Source organism: Thamnophis sirtalis, unplaced genomic scaffold (assembly GCF_051295495.1).
Source record: "Thamnophis sirtalis isolate CommonGarterSnake01/CBP01778 unplaced genomic scaffold, rThaSir2_p1.2 scaffold_4, whole genome shotgun sequence".
NCBI lineage: Eukaryota > Metazoa > Chordata > Lepidosauria > Squamata > Natricidae > Thamnophis > Thamnophis sirtalis.
In genome coordinates this window covers 22,490,232-22,506,980 of record NW_028261384.1, presented here as the reverse complement: position 1 = coordinate 22,506,980, position 16,749 = coordinate 22,490,232, and the positions used below count along the sequence as shown (strand labels likewise).

General features: G+C 41.6%; 1 protein-coding gene across 3 annotated transcripts in view; it reads left to right on the top strand.

Annotated features, from left to right (window-relative positions):
* The first annotated feature begins 308 nt into the window (after nucleotides 1-308).
* Nucleotides 309-16,749, top strand: part of YME1L1 (YME1 like 1 ATPase) — a 35,051-nt gene continuing 18,610 nt past the window's right edge. For all 3 annotated transcript variants that reach the window (XR_015696324.1, XM_014053214.2, XM_014053204.2), the window contains exons 1-6: nucleotides 309-496; nucleotides 4,105-4,236; nucleotides 6,654-6,816; nucleotides 8,994-9,092; nucleotides 10,159-10,268; nucleotides 16,243-16,393. Coding sequence is in view for 2 of the 3 variants with exons in the window: in XM_014053214.2 (XP_013908689.2) it covers nucleotides 464-496; nucleotides 4,105-4,236; nucleotides 6,654-6,816; nucleotides 8,994-9,092; nucleotides 10,159-10,268; nucleotides 16,243-16,393 (688 nt within the window). In the remaining variant the exon portion in view is untranslated. The remainder of the gene's footprint in view (nucleotides 497-4,104; nucleotides 4,237-6,653; nucleotides 6,817-8,993; nucleotides 9,093-10,158; nucleotides 10,269-16,242; nucleotides 16,394-16,749) is intronic.

Here is a 16,749-nt window from a genome sequence, read left to right as displayed (position 1 = left end):
GAGAGCGCATCCATTTCACGAACGCTTCCTTCTAATTCAGTGTTCTTATTCATGTTTATTCCTATTCCTGTTATCTTGTACATGAGTGACAAACTAACTAAATAAATGTTTTAACTCAAACTAGCTTCCCCTCCGACCATTTTACAAAAGGCTTCAGAGTCAGACACAAAAACACCCGCCAACCGCCTACATTTAGAAATTCGAGCACAGGCCCATCCGAAGCGCTAGGGTTGCTAGGAGACGTACGCGGGGTCATGAGGTCACCCGGAAATACTCGAGACAACCGTCAGCTGTTGGGCGGGGCTCAGCCCGCCCCGTTCCAACTGTGAGAGGCGGCCATTTTCGGGAAGAGTTGATAAAACACCGAATCCTCTTCCCCTCGAAGACCGAGGCCGGAGGAAGCGCAGAGGAAGAGGCATCCTCGGTCTCGGACGTGTCAGGCCGCTTGAGTGGGGCGAGAAGGATGCTTTCTTTTTCTACCACGGTGCAGCCGCAGGTGAAGGCCTCCCTAAGAGCATCTGGAAGCCGCTATTGTTCTGCGTAGTTAGAGAGCCCGGGGCGGGAAGGGAAACAGAATCCCCCTTTGTGCGAGGGAGGTTCCGAAAGGGGGACGACGGGAGGGTGAGGCTTCTTTGGCCCAAGAAGTTTATTAGACAATCTGCGGGAGAGGAAGGAAAAAAAACCTTTGGAAAATGTGCTGGATTTTACCTTCAACGGATGTTAGTCGAAGCCGAGGAAAGCATGCAAGACGGTCGTCCCTTCCCTGAAATTTGAAGGGATACCCCTCTTGAAGGGCGACGCCTTTTCTAATTATCCTTTATTTCATTAATTTCTTTTGAAAAGGCTATTAATTGGCTGTCTATTGCTTTGTGGAGATAACTCCCGTTAGTTAACTGTGACATATTTTTTGTTCTGAGCCTCCTGATTTGCAAATTTACTGGGGTGGCGATGAATTGAAGAACGGATGGATAAGATGTTCTATTTCTTAATGTTATAGGCTCTTGCTTAACATTTTCGCCATAATCTCAAAGGTCCAAAGCAAATACTTGAGTTTTTGAGCACATTATCCAAATGTTAAAAGTACTATATTAAGCTGCCCTTTACTGAAATCAAGATCTTAATTTTAGGTTCAAATGAGATCTGGGGGCAGTTTGGGTAAATTTCAGGATTAGGTTCGTAGAAAGTGTCTAATTCAAAACAGGACCTGTAAAATAATATGATAATTAAACATTTTTTTTCTGATCCTTGTATCCAGTTGAGTTAAATCGCCACTCATAATTCCTGCTCAAAATCACTATGGGTGGAATTTGTAGCCCAGTAGACTTATTTAATTGGAGAAGTTTGCTTTATATAGAACTAAAGCATTGTGAGGTTACAAAGATACAAACTAAGATAATCTGAATCAACCTTTCAAAAATTGAGATTTTGTATTATAGCAAAAGATTGATATTTTAGTCTTTAAAAAGTTTATTTTATTGGCCAGTTGGTCATAAACAATAGAGCAAATTTGGTAGTTAAGGCCAAAAGTCACTCTGACTAACCCATCTCACAGGATTGTGATTGTAGGGACAATAGGAGAAAGGTGTGTTCAATATATTTTCCACCTTTAATTACTTAGTGAAAGTAATAAAGGTGGGATACAAATAAATAAAAATATACTGCCAAAAGCTGTGACAAGTTGCATGTTATCTTTAATCTTGAGGAGAAAATGAGATTTAATGGAAATTGCAAAAAAATACAGACAATCCCTTTACCTCTATTGTTTATTTATTTAGTAAACATGCCATTCATGTCATTTTACAATCAAAAACAAGATAAAACTTAAAACAATAACACTTAAATTGATTTAATATTAACAAGATGGGAAGGAAGACAGCAAGATGTACACAGGGAGGAGATGGCATTTTATCTATTAACCACATCCGGAATGACATGCCACCCTCCCTCGACTTTACCATTGTTAAACCATTAGACCACAGCCCAGGTGGTAGAGAAGCCTTCAGGTTCTTTCAGAAGGCAAAGAGTTGGATGCAAACTCATTTTGGGGATAGGGCACAATATTCATAAGGATAAAAGCCTTGGCAGAAAAAGCTCTTCTCTTGGAACTGCCATCTGGAATTCCTTGACCAACAGGGTCCATAGCATGCCTCTTCTGCCAGCATGGGTGGAAGGCAATCCCATTAGGATGAGATGGTTCCTCAGATAACTTGGTCCTTGCAAACATGACCTTTAATATTGCTAACCAACACCTTGAATTGGACCCAGAAGCAAATTAACAACCAGGGCAGCTTGCACAACATCAGTATAAGATGGGCGCCTTAGAGCTCCCAAAAGGATTCACATGCTTTCTGCACCAGCAGTAGCTTCCAAATACTCTTCAAAAGTACACCCATGTATAGGATTTGGATGTAGTCTAACATGAAATGACCAGGGTTTATGTGACTAAGTGCAGGGATTTCTGATCCAGGAAAGGGCACAATTGGTTGGACAAGCTCTCTTGGCCACAGCTACCACCTTGCTCTTGGAAGTTGCAATTCCAGGAGAACCCCCAAATTGCATATTGGATCTGTCTAAAGCAGTACAACTCCATCCCAAAGTAAAGAAGTTAACAGTCCCAATCCTGAAACTCCACGCTTCAAAAGCCTCTCCCATCTTACTAGGGTTTAGCCAAAGTCTGTTGTCCCCCACCTAAGCCTCACAGCCTCAGCAAGAGAGCAGTGACTGTAACATTTAAAAGGGGAAAAGGGCGGCATATAAATGTAATAAATCCAATTTAGGCCACCAGGGATGGACAGGTAGTTGAATATCATCAGCATACTGGTGGTACTCCATGCAGTCAGATGATCTCACTCGGGGACTTCATGTAGATATTAAAAAGGAGTGAAGAGAGCACTGAATCCTGAGGTACACACAAAGGAACAGCTGTGGACTGGACTTCTCATTCCCTGTCAACACCAATTGAGACGCCTTGGAGAAAGGAGCCAAATCAGCACAATACTGCTCAGTTCCAAACTCCATAGCTGGCTCAAAATGATACCATGGTCGTCAGTATTGAAGGCCATTGAGAGGTCAAGGATGGATATACTGGCCCCATCCCAATCTTGCCAGAAATCATCAAGTGCAACTAATCTGTTTCTGTCCCATAAACTGGGTCTGAACTCTGGCTGGATATTGGGCATTAAATAAATAGAATCAATATTCTTCATTTGTGTTTACATTATTCAACTATTTGTCTTCTAAGAGTAACATTGTGCATTAATAGATTGGTAGTTACTATAGGTCAGGACTGTCAAACTCCTGGCCCATCACGCACTAGCCACGCCCAGGCGTGGTTTAGCAAGGAGTGGAAAAGTCCCGATACATCACATGATGCCGTCGTGGCAACATGTGTTTGACACGCCTACTATAGGTGAAATACAAACTATGGCCAACACATATTCTTCACAGTTTATCATTCTGGCCTAAATGTCAGTTTCAAGGCTGTAGATTGTAAACATTTTCAGTAAAATTATTGTTAATGTAATAATCTGTTTCGAAAATCTTTTACAATAAAAATGTTCACATCCCTAAAAACAATCAGGCGAGGATATTAAATGTTTGGAAATATTTGGTGTCAGTAGCTGTTGTTACCTTTATCAGTTATGTGGTCATATTAGATAAAATACTGGCAATACATACTTGTTTGTTTTCAGATAGTTTTGTAAACATGCTAAGTACATTATTATTTTCGACAATGCTATGCATATTCCTAGTTTCAGTTTTCTAATTGAAGTAGGAGCAGTTACAAGAATAATTTATTTCACAAAATCAAAATATTAAAATTAGTTTTGCTAAGTGGGAGAAACTTATACAATATATTCTGCAGTAATGAATTGATTGCTTCTAAAAAGTTTGTAAATATTTGCAAAATTAAAGTAGAGATTTTATGGTTTAAATCTTTCTGTTACTAAAAATTTCTGTGATACCAAATCAGTGTTCAAACTGTATTTTGAAATATACAGCAATAGCTGCTTACCTTGTTAAAGCAAAAATAGGGATTTTACAGTTATTTAAGAACAACCAAATTATATAATATGTGACTTAATATACCTTGTATTTTACCAGGTTACAGTTTCTTTGAGCCACCTGATAAATGCATTTCATTCACCCAAAAGTTTAACACAGACTTTCATCCCAACATCCACGCAATCTGTGCAGAAAGAAGCACCACCTGAACATGATGTATTGAGCCCTGAAGTAAGATTCCTTAAATGGTGTTTGTTTATGAATATTTTTCATATAATTTATACTTTACAAAAATATCAGTAAGTGTACTTGATTTTTCTGTAATACAAAAATGTTATAGAGACTTGGGTTGATATTAGGCATCTCTAAGAAAAAAATCCATTACAGGTGAAACTTGAAAAATTAGAATATTGTGCAAAAGTTCATTTGTTGCAGTAATGCAACTTAAAAGGTGAAACTAATACATGAGATAGACTCATTACATGCAAAGCAAGCTAGTTCGAGCCATGATTTGTCATAATTGTGACGATTATGGCTTACAGCTCATGAAAGCTCCAAATCCACAATCTCAGAAAATTAGAATATTGTGAAAAGATGCAATATTTTAGGCTCAAAGTGTCCCACTCTAATCAACTAATGAAGCCATAACACCTGCAAAGGGTTCCTGAGCCTTTAAATGGTTTCCCAGTCTGGTTCAGTAGGAATCACAATCATGGGAAAGATGCTAACCTGACAGTTGTGCAGAAAACCATCATTGACACTCCCCATTGATTTGAGGAGCCATGTTATCTGCTGGTGTTGGTCCACTGTGCTTCATTAAGTCCAGGGTCAATGCAGCCATCTACCAGAAGATTTTGGAGCACTTCATGTTTCCTTCCGCAGACGAGCTTTACGGGTTTGCTGACTTCATTTTCCAGCAGGACTTGGCACCTGCCCACACTGCCGAAAGCACCAAAACCTGGTTCAATGACCGTGGGATTACTGTGCTTTATTGGCCAGCAAACTTGCCTGACCTGGACCCCAGAGAGAATCTATGGGGCATTGCCAAGAGAAAGATGAGAGACATAAGAACGAACAATGCAGAAGAGCTGAAGGCCGCTATTGAAGCATCCTGGTCTTCTATAACACTTTAGCAGTGCCACAGACTGATAGCTTCCATGCCACATTGAAGCAGTAATTGCCGCAAAAGGGGCCCAAACCAAGTACTGAGTACATATGCATGCTTATAGTTTTCAGAGGTCCGATATTGTTCTATGTACAATCCTTGTTTTATTGATTGCATATAATAATCTAATTTTCTGAGATGGTGGATTTAGGGGTTTCATGAGCTGTAAGCCATAATCATCACAATTATGACAAATCATGGCTTGAACTATCTTGCTTTGCATGCAATGAGTCTATCTCATATATTAGTTTTACCTTTTAAGTTGTATTACTGAAATAAAGGAACTTTTGCACAATATTCTAATTTTTTGAGTTTCACCTGTATATTGGTAGGACTGGCTAGCTCTGTGATGATGAACCTATGGCACACATGCCGCAAATGGCAGAGCCATCTCCCCAGGAATGCGAGCCATTGCCCGTTGCTCTTCCAGGTTCTGGTGTGCTGGCCACTTGATTTTCATGCGCGCGGGAGCGCCGGAAACCAGAGCAGCACACATGCCAGCTGGAAGACCAGATGGCTGGTGCATATGTGCGTGCCGAAAACAGGAAGATCATTTTCTTTGTGCTTGGGGGTGGCTGCTCTTTTGGTTTCTGATGCACTTATGCACAACAGCCACTGGTCTTCATGTGTGCATGCATGCCAGAAATCAGAAGGGTAGCTGCCTGGTGCATATGCGCTCACCGGAAACAGGATGATCATCTTCCTGGCACGTGCATGGGCACTGGGTGGCTGCTCTTCTGATTTCCAATGTGCATATGCACAATGGCCAGCTTGTCTTCACATATGCATGCCCCCCAGAAACTGAAAGATCAGGTGGCCAGTGTCCATGCATGTGCCAGAGATTCATCTTCCTGGTGCGTGCATGCACACTGGGTGGCTGCCCTTCCGATTTCCGGCACATGAATGCACACTCCCATTTTGGCACTTGGCTAGCTCTAAGTATGTGTCCATGGGATTTCAATATGAATTCCCAAAGAAATTAAATACATCTTTGAGATTAAGTGTTCATTAATTTAATAGCATGCTGTGAAGGAGATAACATGTTACATGACTATTAAAGAGCATCTGTAATTTACATGTTTAAATATACTAATTTACTGTTAATGGTACAATATTTTAATAGATATTTATTTATTTATTGAATTTGTATTGTCGCTTATTTGACCATGGCGACTCAGGGCGGCATGCAGAATATAAAACCACATTTAAAACAAAAACTAAGAAAAAGAATCAAATAAATTAATATAATACAATATAACAAAATCATCTCCCTGCCCCCATCTCGGCGACCGCAGAAAACGAGCCATTTAATGGGTATTGAGTATGAACACATGTTTCAGAAAGAATAAGCAAAAACATAGCTCTTCGTCAATCTGGTACTTAAACACATAAGAATCATGGTTGTCAGATTTTAAAAGTTAAATGCTATTTTTGAAGTAATCCAATTTTTAATTATAATTTGAATCCTTTATGATTTTTACAGCCATTACTTAATCTACGAGACCTAGGACTGAGTGATCTGAAAATTAGCCAACTTAATGAAATAGTGAACAAACTGATTCCTGGCTTTGGTGAAGAAAATAAAATACCCTCACATTGGCAAACGTCATATGTATCAGCAGAGTCTTTCTTTGAAAATAAATATGGTATGCTTTGGGATGATATTTTAACAAATCTGGGCAGAAAAGTAACTTAACGTATTCCTAAACTGTATCACCCATTAGCAATGCTTCTTATTAAGAACAGCAATATAATTAAAATTATTATATTGCTGTTTCACTGTAATGCAGTTCAAAATGCAGAATTCTTGCTAGTTTTGTTTCTAGATTTTGCCATTCTTCATCTGGGGTCAGCTTATTTAGCATTACCTTGTTTACATTATTTAGCTTGATTATACTGGAATTAATCTTGACATTGGTCATAGTATCAAACATAATTAATGATAATTTGTAAATAAGGTATTAATAAAATCATTATTTTAAATAAATAAAAAATTAATAGCATTGTCAGGCCCAAACAACCAGAGTCACACTTTAATCCAGTTGTCTGCTTTATTGCTCAAGCATACGCACAGGAATTTTCTGATAATTGCATCTGGGTGATACTAGATAAAGTTCCACAGCATTCAAGATGGGGGTGGGGGTTGGACCTCACCTTGTGCTCACATAGAAATTCTAGACTATGTCCCTGTTTGACCCTAGCTTGGCCAGTGAAAATTTTGCCTGCTCTTAGCCCCTTAATCCATCTTATTTCTAGTTCTGTTGTATTCTCTTGGGTCTGAAATATCTCTTGTGTTTATAGAATTAGTATTCGTATTAGTATTGAAGTATACTTCAACATAATATATGCATTTTCCAAATATTAAGTAGGCAATCTTTGTGTAGCTTCTTCAAAACTGCTACACTAATACACACGAGAGAGAGAGTGTGTGTCTCTCTGTGTGTGTAAACATATAATATGATCCTTCAGAACAACCCTCATTAGTTCACTGTATGTTGTTGCTTCTGATTACAATATAGTTTGTGATGAAGGAGTCCTGTCCACACTGAAACTCACCGAATTACTTTGGCCTTATTACTTTTCCTTATCTCAATCTACTTGACAGGATTGTTAGGATGAAATATGAACTCCTAGAGAAAAGGCAGGATTGAAATATTAACAATGTAAATAAATAATTTCACATTTATTCGCTTATTCCATTCTACCATGTACAATGAGTGATATCCTGGCTAATGTTTTGGTCTGACATTGGAGTGACATATATTATAGTCCTCTTTTAACCACTCTTCCTTAGCCCAATCCACTTCACAGGAGTATTGTGGGGTAAAATGAGAGGATGAAGTAGAGCATGCCACTTTCAGTTACTGAATGAAAGATGGAGCACATTTCAAAAAATTATATGGCTTTTGTTATGATAGAAGCTTCACATAACAATCATAATTATTCACTATAGAGAGAATGTTTTTACAATTGTAGAACCTTTATCATGTGTTCTTCCATTATCACAGTATAATTGTATTTGCAGCTACATAGCAAGATTGTTCGAATTTGCATGTACAGGTTACTCTCGATGCCTAGCCCAGTTATACTTAAAATCTATATGTACTCCAGTTTTCATGTTTAGAGTTTGCTAAGTGTAGTTCCCTGTTTAAATCTATATGAATTGCACAATTATAACTTACCTGATGACATGGGCTCGTAATGGTGGATAAACCTTTGCTATATTACAAATTTCCAATGTAAGTAGCATTTGGGAAGCTATATTCAAAGCAAAATTAATACCTGCTATTGTAATTGATTTAAAGAGTTTTTGGTTTTTGTGCTTGCACAGTTACTTAAAATTCAGATCCATTGGTCCACATAGTTAATTTTCTCCATATTGCATCCCATCTTTGGTTCTACTTATAGTAGAAGTTGGTCCTTAAGAAGCCTTAAATCCATTAATCCAAATTTTAAACAAGAAATGCATAGCATGTATCATGTTTAATGTTATTCACTTTCCTGAGTTTCGAGAGGAAAACAATCTGTTTACTCATACACAAATCTCTTATTCTTTGTTCTCTTTCAGCTATCATACCACAATTTTAACTAAGCATAAAATATTCAGAATGATTTTTTATTTTGTATACTGTATATCATCATTGCAAAATTGCTTATTTAAGGGACCGCATTAGCACATTGTCTAATTTACCAAAGCAGTATCCTATCAAACTTCATAAATCTGAGATGTATGTATGTGCATAATTTAAAATTTTTAAATGCACAAGATCTTATTCTTGCAAGGCCTAAGTAAATGCTAAATAAGCTTTTTATTCTTTCCTAGGTTTTGCAGATACATTTAGGGTTTTACGTTCCTCTTACCTCTACAGGCAGCATCCTAATCCTCCCCAGAGAATATGTTCCAGTCTTCAACATTGGCCAGGTAGGAAGTCAAAATGTTTCTTTTTCCAAAGTAAGAGAAATATGGCTCGATCCAGAATTTCCATGAGTAGAAGATGTCTTCCTCTATATAAAGGAGGTCGCTAAAAGATTTTCCAAAGAAGAATAATTCCCTACATTCCACTTGGTAGCAGGAGAACTAGTTCTGTTTTCCTTGTTTTACAACAGTTCATTTAATGACTGTTTGAAGTTATAACAGCACTGAAAAAAGTGACTTACTATCTTTTTTCACACATATCAATGTTGCCACATCCCCATGGTCACGTGATCAAAATGGTTGGCAACTTTTAGCGGTCATTAAACTGTTGTAAGTCGAGAACTTCCTGCAGAAGCGAATGCAAAAGCAGTATTAAAGAAATGGTATCTTTTTAACTAAGACGAACAAAACATTCTAAAAAAAACAGTTCTAAATTTACAAAGGGTTGCCTTATGCATTATTGTTTTGTTAGTTCTTTTCCTCTGCCAGTTCTTAACTTACTCCCTCTCTGCTGTAGGTATTTCCTGAAGCCTTCTTACTCCTCAGCTGCATATCATCTAAGTTCTTTCTTTCTTCGTTCTGATCTGAATTGCTCTTTCTTAGTTCTGATCTGAATTGGTCACTTTCATAGGCATCTCCTGCAGGACTTGAAACACAAACAAACACAAAGTAAAAAAAAATCATCTTATAAAGCTTATCTCTAACATGCTTACATGATAGTTGGCAGGTTGTTTCCATTTATTTTATTTTCCTTACCTTGTTGCTCTCATATCCCTGCATTCAACCATGAGTTCCCTCAAAAAAAAAAGTATATTTCTAGAAAAAACAAACAAACCAAGTTCTCAAATATGTTAGCTCACACTGCTACAATGGTTTTTAGGTAGCTATTTTGGTATTGAAAATCTGAAACTGCACACAGGATTACACATTGAGAAATGATTATACAGCTTTTTATATTATAATATCAATTAAGGATTAGCAGCTAAGCAGTATGCCAGAGAAGCAATTGAACACATCTCACTGTTTTTTCTCACATGTTCTTGAAGTATAACATCTCCTTTTCTGTATTAAGTTTTTATTCAGTCTCGAGGTTTTAAGACTCTGAAATCAAGAGCAAGACGGCTACAGTCCACATCAGAACATTCAGCAGAAACAGAAGATGTAGCTCCCTCATTTGTAAAGGTAATTATGAAAATGTGCGCGTTATGTTGGTAACAGGATCTTATGCCTTCTCTGGTGACTGTTACCATGTAATGTCTTCCACACACATACAGTAGTACATTTGAGGTTAGCAAATGCAGTTAAATGTCAGACAGCTATAAAGTTCCATAGAAATAGAAACATTACCAAGTGCTGGTGACTTTATGCATCAAGTTTGTTATGCAAATAGGATTAGATTCATTATATTTTTAGTACAGGCAGTAAAGAATGAAAAAATATAAATTAATGAATATTCAAACTAATTTCTGTAAAATACCTGGAACAGACTTCACCTAATTGATGTTTGTTTAAAGTTTAATAACATTTATATGCTGCCCAATTCCGTAGGACTCCGGGCGGCTAACAATACAAATAAATCAAAAAGAAGAGAAGGAAAGAAAAGATAGATTTAAAAAACACACCATGCACTCCGTTCCAAGTGGGGCTGGACCATATTTTGGGGTCAACAGCCCCAGGCCTGCCGGAACAGCCAGGTTTTAGTGGCTTTACGGAAGGCTGAGAGAGTGGGAAGGGTCCGGATCTCTGCGGGTAGATCATTCCACAGGGCCGGGGCAGCAACAGAAAAATACCTCCCTTGAGTAGTCGCCAACCGGCATTGCCCAGTAGACGGTACCCGAAGGAGGCCCAATTTGTGAGATCTTATAGGTCGTTGGAAGCGGTCCCGTAGGTATCCAGGTCCTAAGCCATGTAGGGCTTTAAAGGTAACGACCAGCACCTTGAAGCGCGTTCAGAGACCCAATGGGAAGCCAGTGCAGCTCACGGAGGATAGGTGTAATATGGGTATACCTAGGTACACCTGATATCGCTCGCGTGGCCGCATTCTGGACCAATTGTAATCTCCGAACACTCTTCAGGGGCAGCCCCAAGTAAAGCACATTACAGTAATCAAGCCTAGAGGTGACGAGAGCATGAGTGACCATTTGAAGTGCCTCCTGGTCCAGGTAGGGCTGCAACTGATGCACCAGGCAAACCTGGGCAAAAAAGCCCCCCTGGTCACAGCCGACAGATGGTATTCTAATGTCAGCTGAGGATCCAGGAAGACACCCAAGTTGCGGACCCTCTCTGAGGGGCGAAGGGTTTCGCCCCCCCAGGCTAAGAGATGGAATATCTGGTCCATTCTTGGGGGGCAACATCAATAGCCACTCGGTCTTGTCCCTTGTAGGATCCCTGCTCTGGAGACTGTCGGGTGTGAGTCCCTCCTGGTGAAGTTGGACCTTGGGGGTCAAGTGGGTCTGTTTCTAACGTACCTACCTCCCAACTGTGTTACAACAGCCCTGCCTGTGCTCCTTGAGTCAGTAGCCAACCTGGCGGTTGAGTTCCCTAGGCTTATAGTGCTAGGGGACTTCAACCTGCCGTCGCTCGGTGAACACTCTGATGGAGCACGGGAGTTCTTGGCTTCCGTGACAGCCATGGACTTGACCCAGGTAATTCAGGGTCCGACTCATACAGCGGTCACACGCTCAACCTTGTGTTTCTCTCGGAGCAGTGGAGACGTGATCTAGATTTAAAGGGCATTGAGATCTTGCCCTTGTCATGGTCAGATCACTTCCTATTGAGGCTTGACTTTCAGAAACCAATCCCCCACTGTAGGGAGGGGGAACTGATTAGGTGGTTCCGCCCCAGGCGCCTGATGTACCCTATGGGATTTCAGACGGCACTTGGTGAGATACCTGACTCCCTGGCCCACAGTCCAGCGGAGTCCCTGGTCGCTGCTTGGAATACAGCGGTGGCGGAGACTCTAAACCGGATTGCGCCTTTACGGCCTCTCCGCGGCAGTGGATCCAGGAGGGCTCCTTGGTTTACTGAGGAACTCCGGGAGATGAAGCGCCAAAAGAGACGCCTAGAGCGACACTGGAAGGCTAGTAACTCCGAATCCGACCAAACACAATTAAGAGCCTTTATTAGGACTTATCTAGTGGTGATACGGGCAGCAAAATGTGCTCATTTTTCCGCTCTTATTGCATCCGCAGAATCTCGCCCAGCCGCTCTGTTTAGGATAGCACGCTCCCTCTTGAAAGAGAGGGATGCAGGCGAGCCCTTACAGGGTAGAGCTGAGGAGTTTGTTCAGTTTCTGTCGGATAAAATCGCTCGGATTCGGACGGACCTGGACTCCACTTGGACAGCACCAGCCGAGATGCTGGGGGAGGACCTTGATCGGATTTTATGGAGTGAGTTTCAACTTGTCGTCCCTGAGGAAGTGGACAAGGCCATGGGAGCCGTACGTGCCTCCACTTGTTTACTGGACCCGTGTTCCTCCTGGCTGGTCTCAACCAGCAGGGAGGTGACACGGGGCTGGATCCAGAGGATTGTTAATACCTCTTTACAAGAGGGATCTTTCCCGCACCCCCTAAACGATGTGGTGGTGAGACCCCTCCTTAAGAAACCTTCCCTGGATCCAGCCATCTTAAACAACTACCATCCAGTCTCCAACCTCCCATTTGTAGGGAAAGTTGTTGAGAAAGTGGTGGCCTTTCAACTCCAACAGACCTTGGATGAAGCAGATTATCTGGATCCCTTTCAGTCGGGGTTCAGGCCTGGTTACGGCACGGAAACTGCTTTGGTCGTGCTGATCGATGATCTCTGGCGGGCCAGGGATAGAGGACATTCCTCTATCCTAGTGCTTCTTGACCTCTCATCGGCCTTTGATACCATCGACCATGGTATCCTTCTGCGGCGGTTACAGGAGGTGGGAGTGGGAGGCACTGTTTTACGGTGGTTCTCCTACCTCTTGGACAGGTCACAGTCAGTGTTGGTTGGAGGACAGAGATCGACCGCTAGGCCCCTCAAATGTGGGGTGCCGCAGGGTTCGGTCCTGTCCCCCCTCCTATTCAATATCTACATGAAGCCACTGGGTGAGATCATACATTGGCACGGGATCAAATATCATCAATATGCGGACGATACTCAATTGTATCTGTCCGCCCCGTGCCAACTCAGCGAAGCAGTGGAAGTGATGTGCCAGTGCCTGGAGGCTGTCAGGGTCTGGATGAGAGCGAACAAGCTTGCACTCAACCCAGACAAGACCAAGTGGCTATTGATGCTGCCTCCCAAGGACAGTCCAGACATTCCACCTCTTAGCCTGGGGAGTGAAATTATACACCCCTCAGAGAGGGCCCGCAATTTGGGTGTCCTCCTCGACACACAGCTGACATTAGAACACCATCTGTCAGCTGTGACCAGGGGGGCTTTTGCCCAAGTTCGCCTGGTGCACCAGTTGCGGACCTATCTGGACCGGGAGGCACTTTGAATGGTCACTCATGCTCTCGTCACTTCAAGACTGGATTATTGTAACACGCTCTACATGGGGCTGCCCCTGAAGAGTGTTCGAAGACTGCAGTTGGTCCAGAATGCAGCCGCGTGAGCGATATTGGGTGTACCATGGATGTTACACCCATCCTCCGCGAGCTGCACTGGCTCCCTATTGGTCTCCGAACGCGCTTCAAGGTGCTAGTTGTTACTTTTAAAGCCCTACATGGTTTAGGACCTGGCTACCTGAGAGACCGCCTCCTGCCACATATCTCCCAATGACCAAGTAGATCTCACAGGTTGGGCCTTCTCCGGGTGCCGTCGACCGGACAATGCCGGCTGGCAACTCCCCAGTGGAGAGCCTTCTCTGTAGCTGCGCCGGCCCTGTAGAACGATCTACCCGTAGAGATCCGGACCCTTATCACTCTCCCGGCCTTCCATAAAGCCACCAAGACCTGGCTGTTCCGGCAGGCCTGGGGCTGTTGATCAATGTCTAGCCCCACCTACACTGAATGGATGATGTGCAATTTTAATTATGTACCTTTATTTTTAAATTTGTAAATGTTTTTTATCGGTCTGTAAGCCGCCCAGAGTCCCTAGGGAGTGGGCGGCATACAAATTTTATTAAATTGGAAATTGCCAGCTTATTTACACCCATCCAGACCCTAACAGCCTCCAGGCACTGGCACATCACTTCTACCACTTCGCTGAGTTGGCACGGGGCGGACAGATACAACTGGGTATCGTCCGCATATTGATGATATTTGATCCCGTGCCGACGAGTGATCTCACCCAGCGGCTTCATGTAGATGTTAAATAGGACGGGAGACAGGACCAAGCCCTGAAGCACCCCATATTTTAGGGGCCTAGGGGTCGATCTCTGTCCTCCAACCAACACCGACTGCGACCTATCTGAGAGGTAAGAGGAGAACCACCGTAACACGGTGCCTCCCACTCCCACCTCTCCCAGTCGTCGCAGAAAGATACCATGGTCGATGGTATCGAAGGCCGCTAAGAGGTCAAGAAGCACCAGGATAGAGGAATGTCCTCTATCCCTGGCCCACCAGAGATCATCGGTCAGTGCGACCAAAGCAGTTTCGGTGGAGTAACCAGGCCTGAAACGCGACTGAAAGGGATCTAGATAATCAGCTTCATCCAAGGTCCGTCAGAGCTGAAAGGCCACCACCTTCTCAACAACCTTCCCTACAAACGGGAGGTTGGAGACTGGACGGTAGTTGTTAAGAATAGCTGGATCCAGAGAAGGCTTCTTAAGGAGGGGTCTTACCACCACGTCCTTTAGGGGCAGTGGGAAAGATCCCTCCTGTAGAGAGGTATTAACAATCCTCTGGAGCCAGCCTCATGTGACCTCCCTGCTGGTCGAAACCAGCCAGGAGGGACACGGCTCCAGTAAACAGGTGGAGGTACTTACAGCTCCCATGGCCTTGTCCACTTCCTCAGGAGTAGCAGGCTGGAACTCGCTCCAAGAAATCCGATCAAGGCCCACTCTCGGCATCTCTGCAGGTACTGTCCAAGTGGAGTCCAGGTCTGTCCGAATCTGAGTGACTTTGTCCGACAGAAACTGAACAAATTTCTCGGCTCTTCCCTGCAAGGGTTCACCCGCATCCCTCCCTTTCAGGAGGGAGCGGGTTATCCTAAACAGGGCGGCCAGGCGTGATTCTGAGGATGCAATGAGAGCGGAGAAATGCGTACATTCAGCCGCCCGAATCGCCACTAGATAAGTCCTAATAAAGGCTCTTAATTGTGTTCGGTCAGATTCGGATTTATTGGCCCTCCAGCGTCACTCTAGATGTCTCTTGGCGCTTCATCTCCCGGAATATCACAATATTGCCACAATTTGTAAGATTTTGGTATGCTTGCTTTAAAATCTTATTAAATATTGATAGTTCTCTTTAAATCTTGGGAGAGTTTATTGCATTTTTGAAGATTTGTCTATTTAAAATCATTTAAACTTTTGAAGGATTTTCAAATATATGGTCTGAGATGGAGTAGGTAATAGAGTGTTCATGAAAACTGCATTGCCAATCCATTCTTTGATTAGTTACATGTTTATTATTAGTTTATTAATTTTATATGATAAGCACATTCCCTTGATTGGTAGTTTTAAGACCTATGTTTATTTGGCAAAAGACACATAAACTTAAAAGTTCAATTTGAGTTCTTGGGTTTAGAATTGCACTTTTAGGAAAAAAAATCACTGTTATTATCCAATATATAATCCTTTTTTTGTTAAAATTAGCATATGGAATGGGAATTAACATGGAATGGGACAACTCTTCTTGGCCATCTCATCACAGGAGACTCACCATGGCCAACTTACCAAGGGATAATTCAACCCAAGATAACTCAAGAGAGGAACAAATAGAATTGCAGCTCATCTCAGCCTCAAGAACTTTTAACTTGAGAAGATTCAAACTTAAAGCAAGATAATGTCCACTGTAATTCACTTGTCCCTCTCTTGAATTATCCCATGTTGAATTGTTCTGGGGCGAGTTGGCCAGGGCGAGTTGCTCTTGACCCTGTGTAAAGCTTTTTAAAAACAAAGGTTTGACTAATGCCATGAAATTACATATGACAGAAATATAATTATAAATACTTCTGGAGAAATTGTGTTTTAACATGAGATTTGTGAATTTTTTTTTAAATAATGTTTTTCTTATTTTGTTCATAGGGTCTTTTACTCAGAGAGAAAGTATCTGAGATTGAAAGCTTAGACAAACTAATGAAAAGAAAAAACATACCTGAAGCTCATCAAGATGCGTTTAAAACTGGGTTTGCAGAGGGTTTTTTGAAATCACAGGCACTTGCACAGCGTACAATTGGTCAGTTAATCTGTTTTGTTAAAGCAGATTTTGTAATCATTTATAAATTTCCTTTCTTTTTAATATTGGGAGAATATATTTTAAATATGTAGTAAAATCAATTCCTTTATGCCTGTTTTGTCTAGCAATAGGTAAGTACCTCTCCCCTCCATGTCTTCATCACACATAAGATGATCAGTTTTAATAATTTTCTTGTTCCTTTGAGGCCAGATGTCACCAGATAGGGAGACACATAGCTATAAGCTTCTTCTTTGTGCATTTTGCATAGCTTGAGTCCCCATTCCAAATAGACATCTATGTGCTGAGTGAGGCTATCTCTTGATATAAGGCTAAGTATCAAAAGTGTTCATACTCAG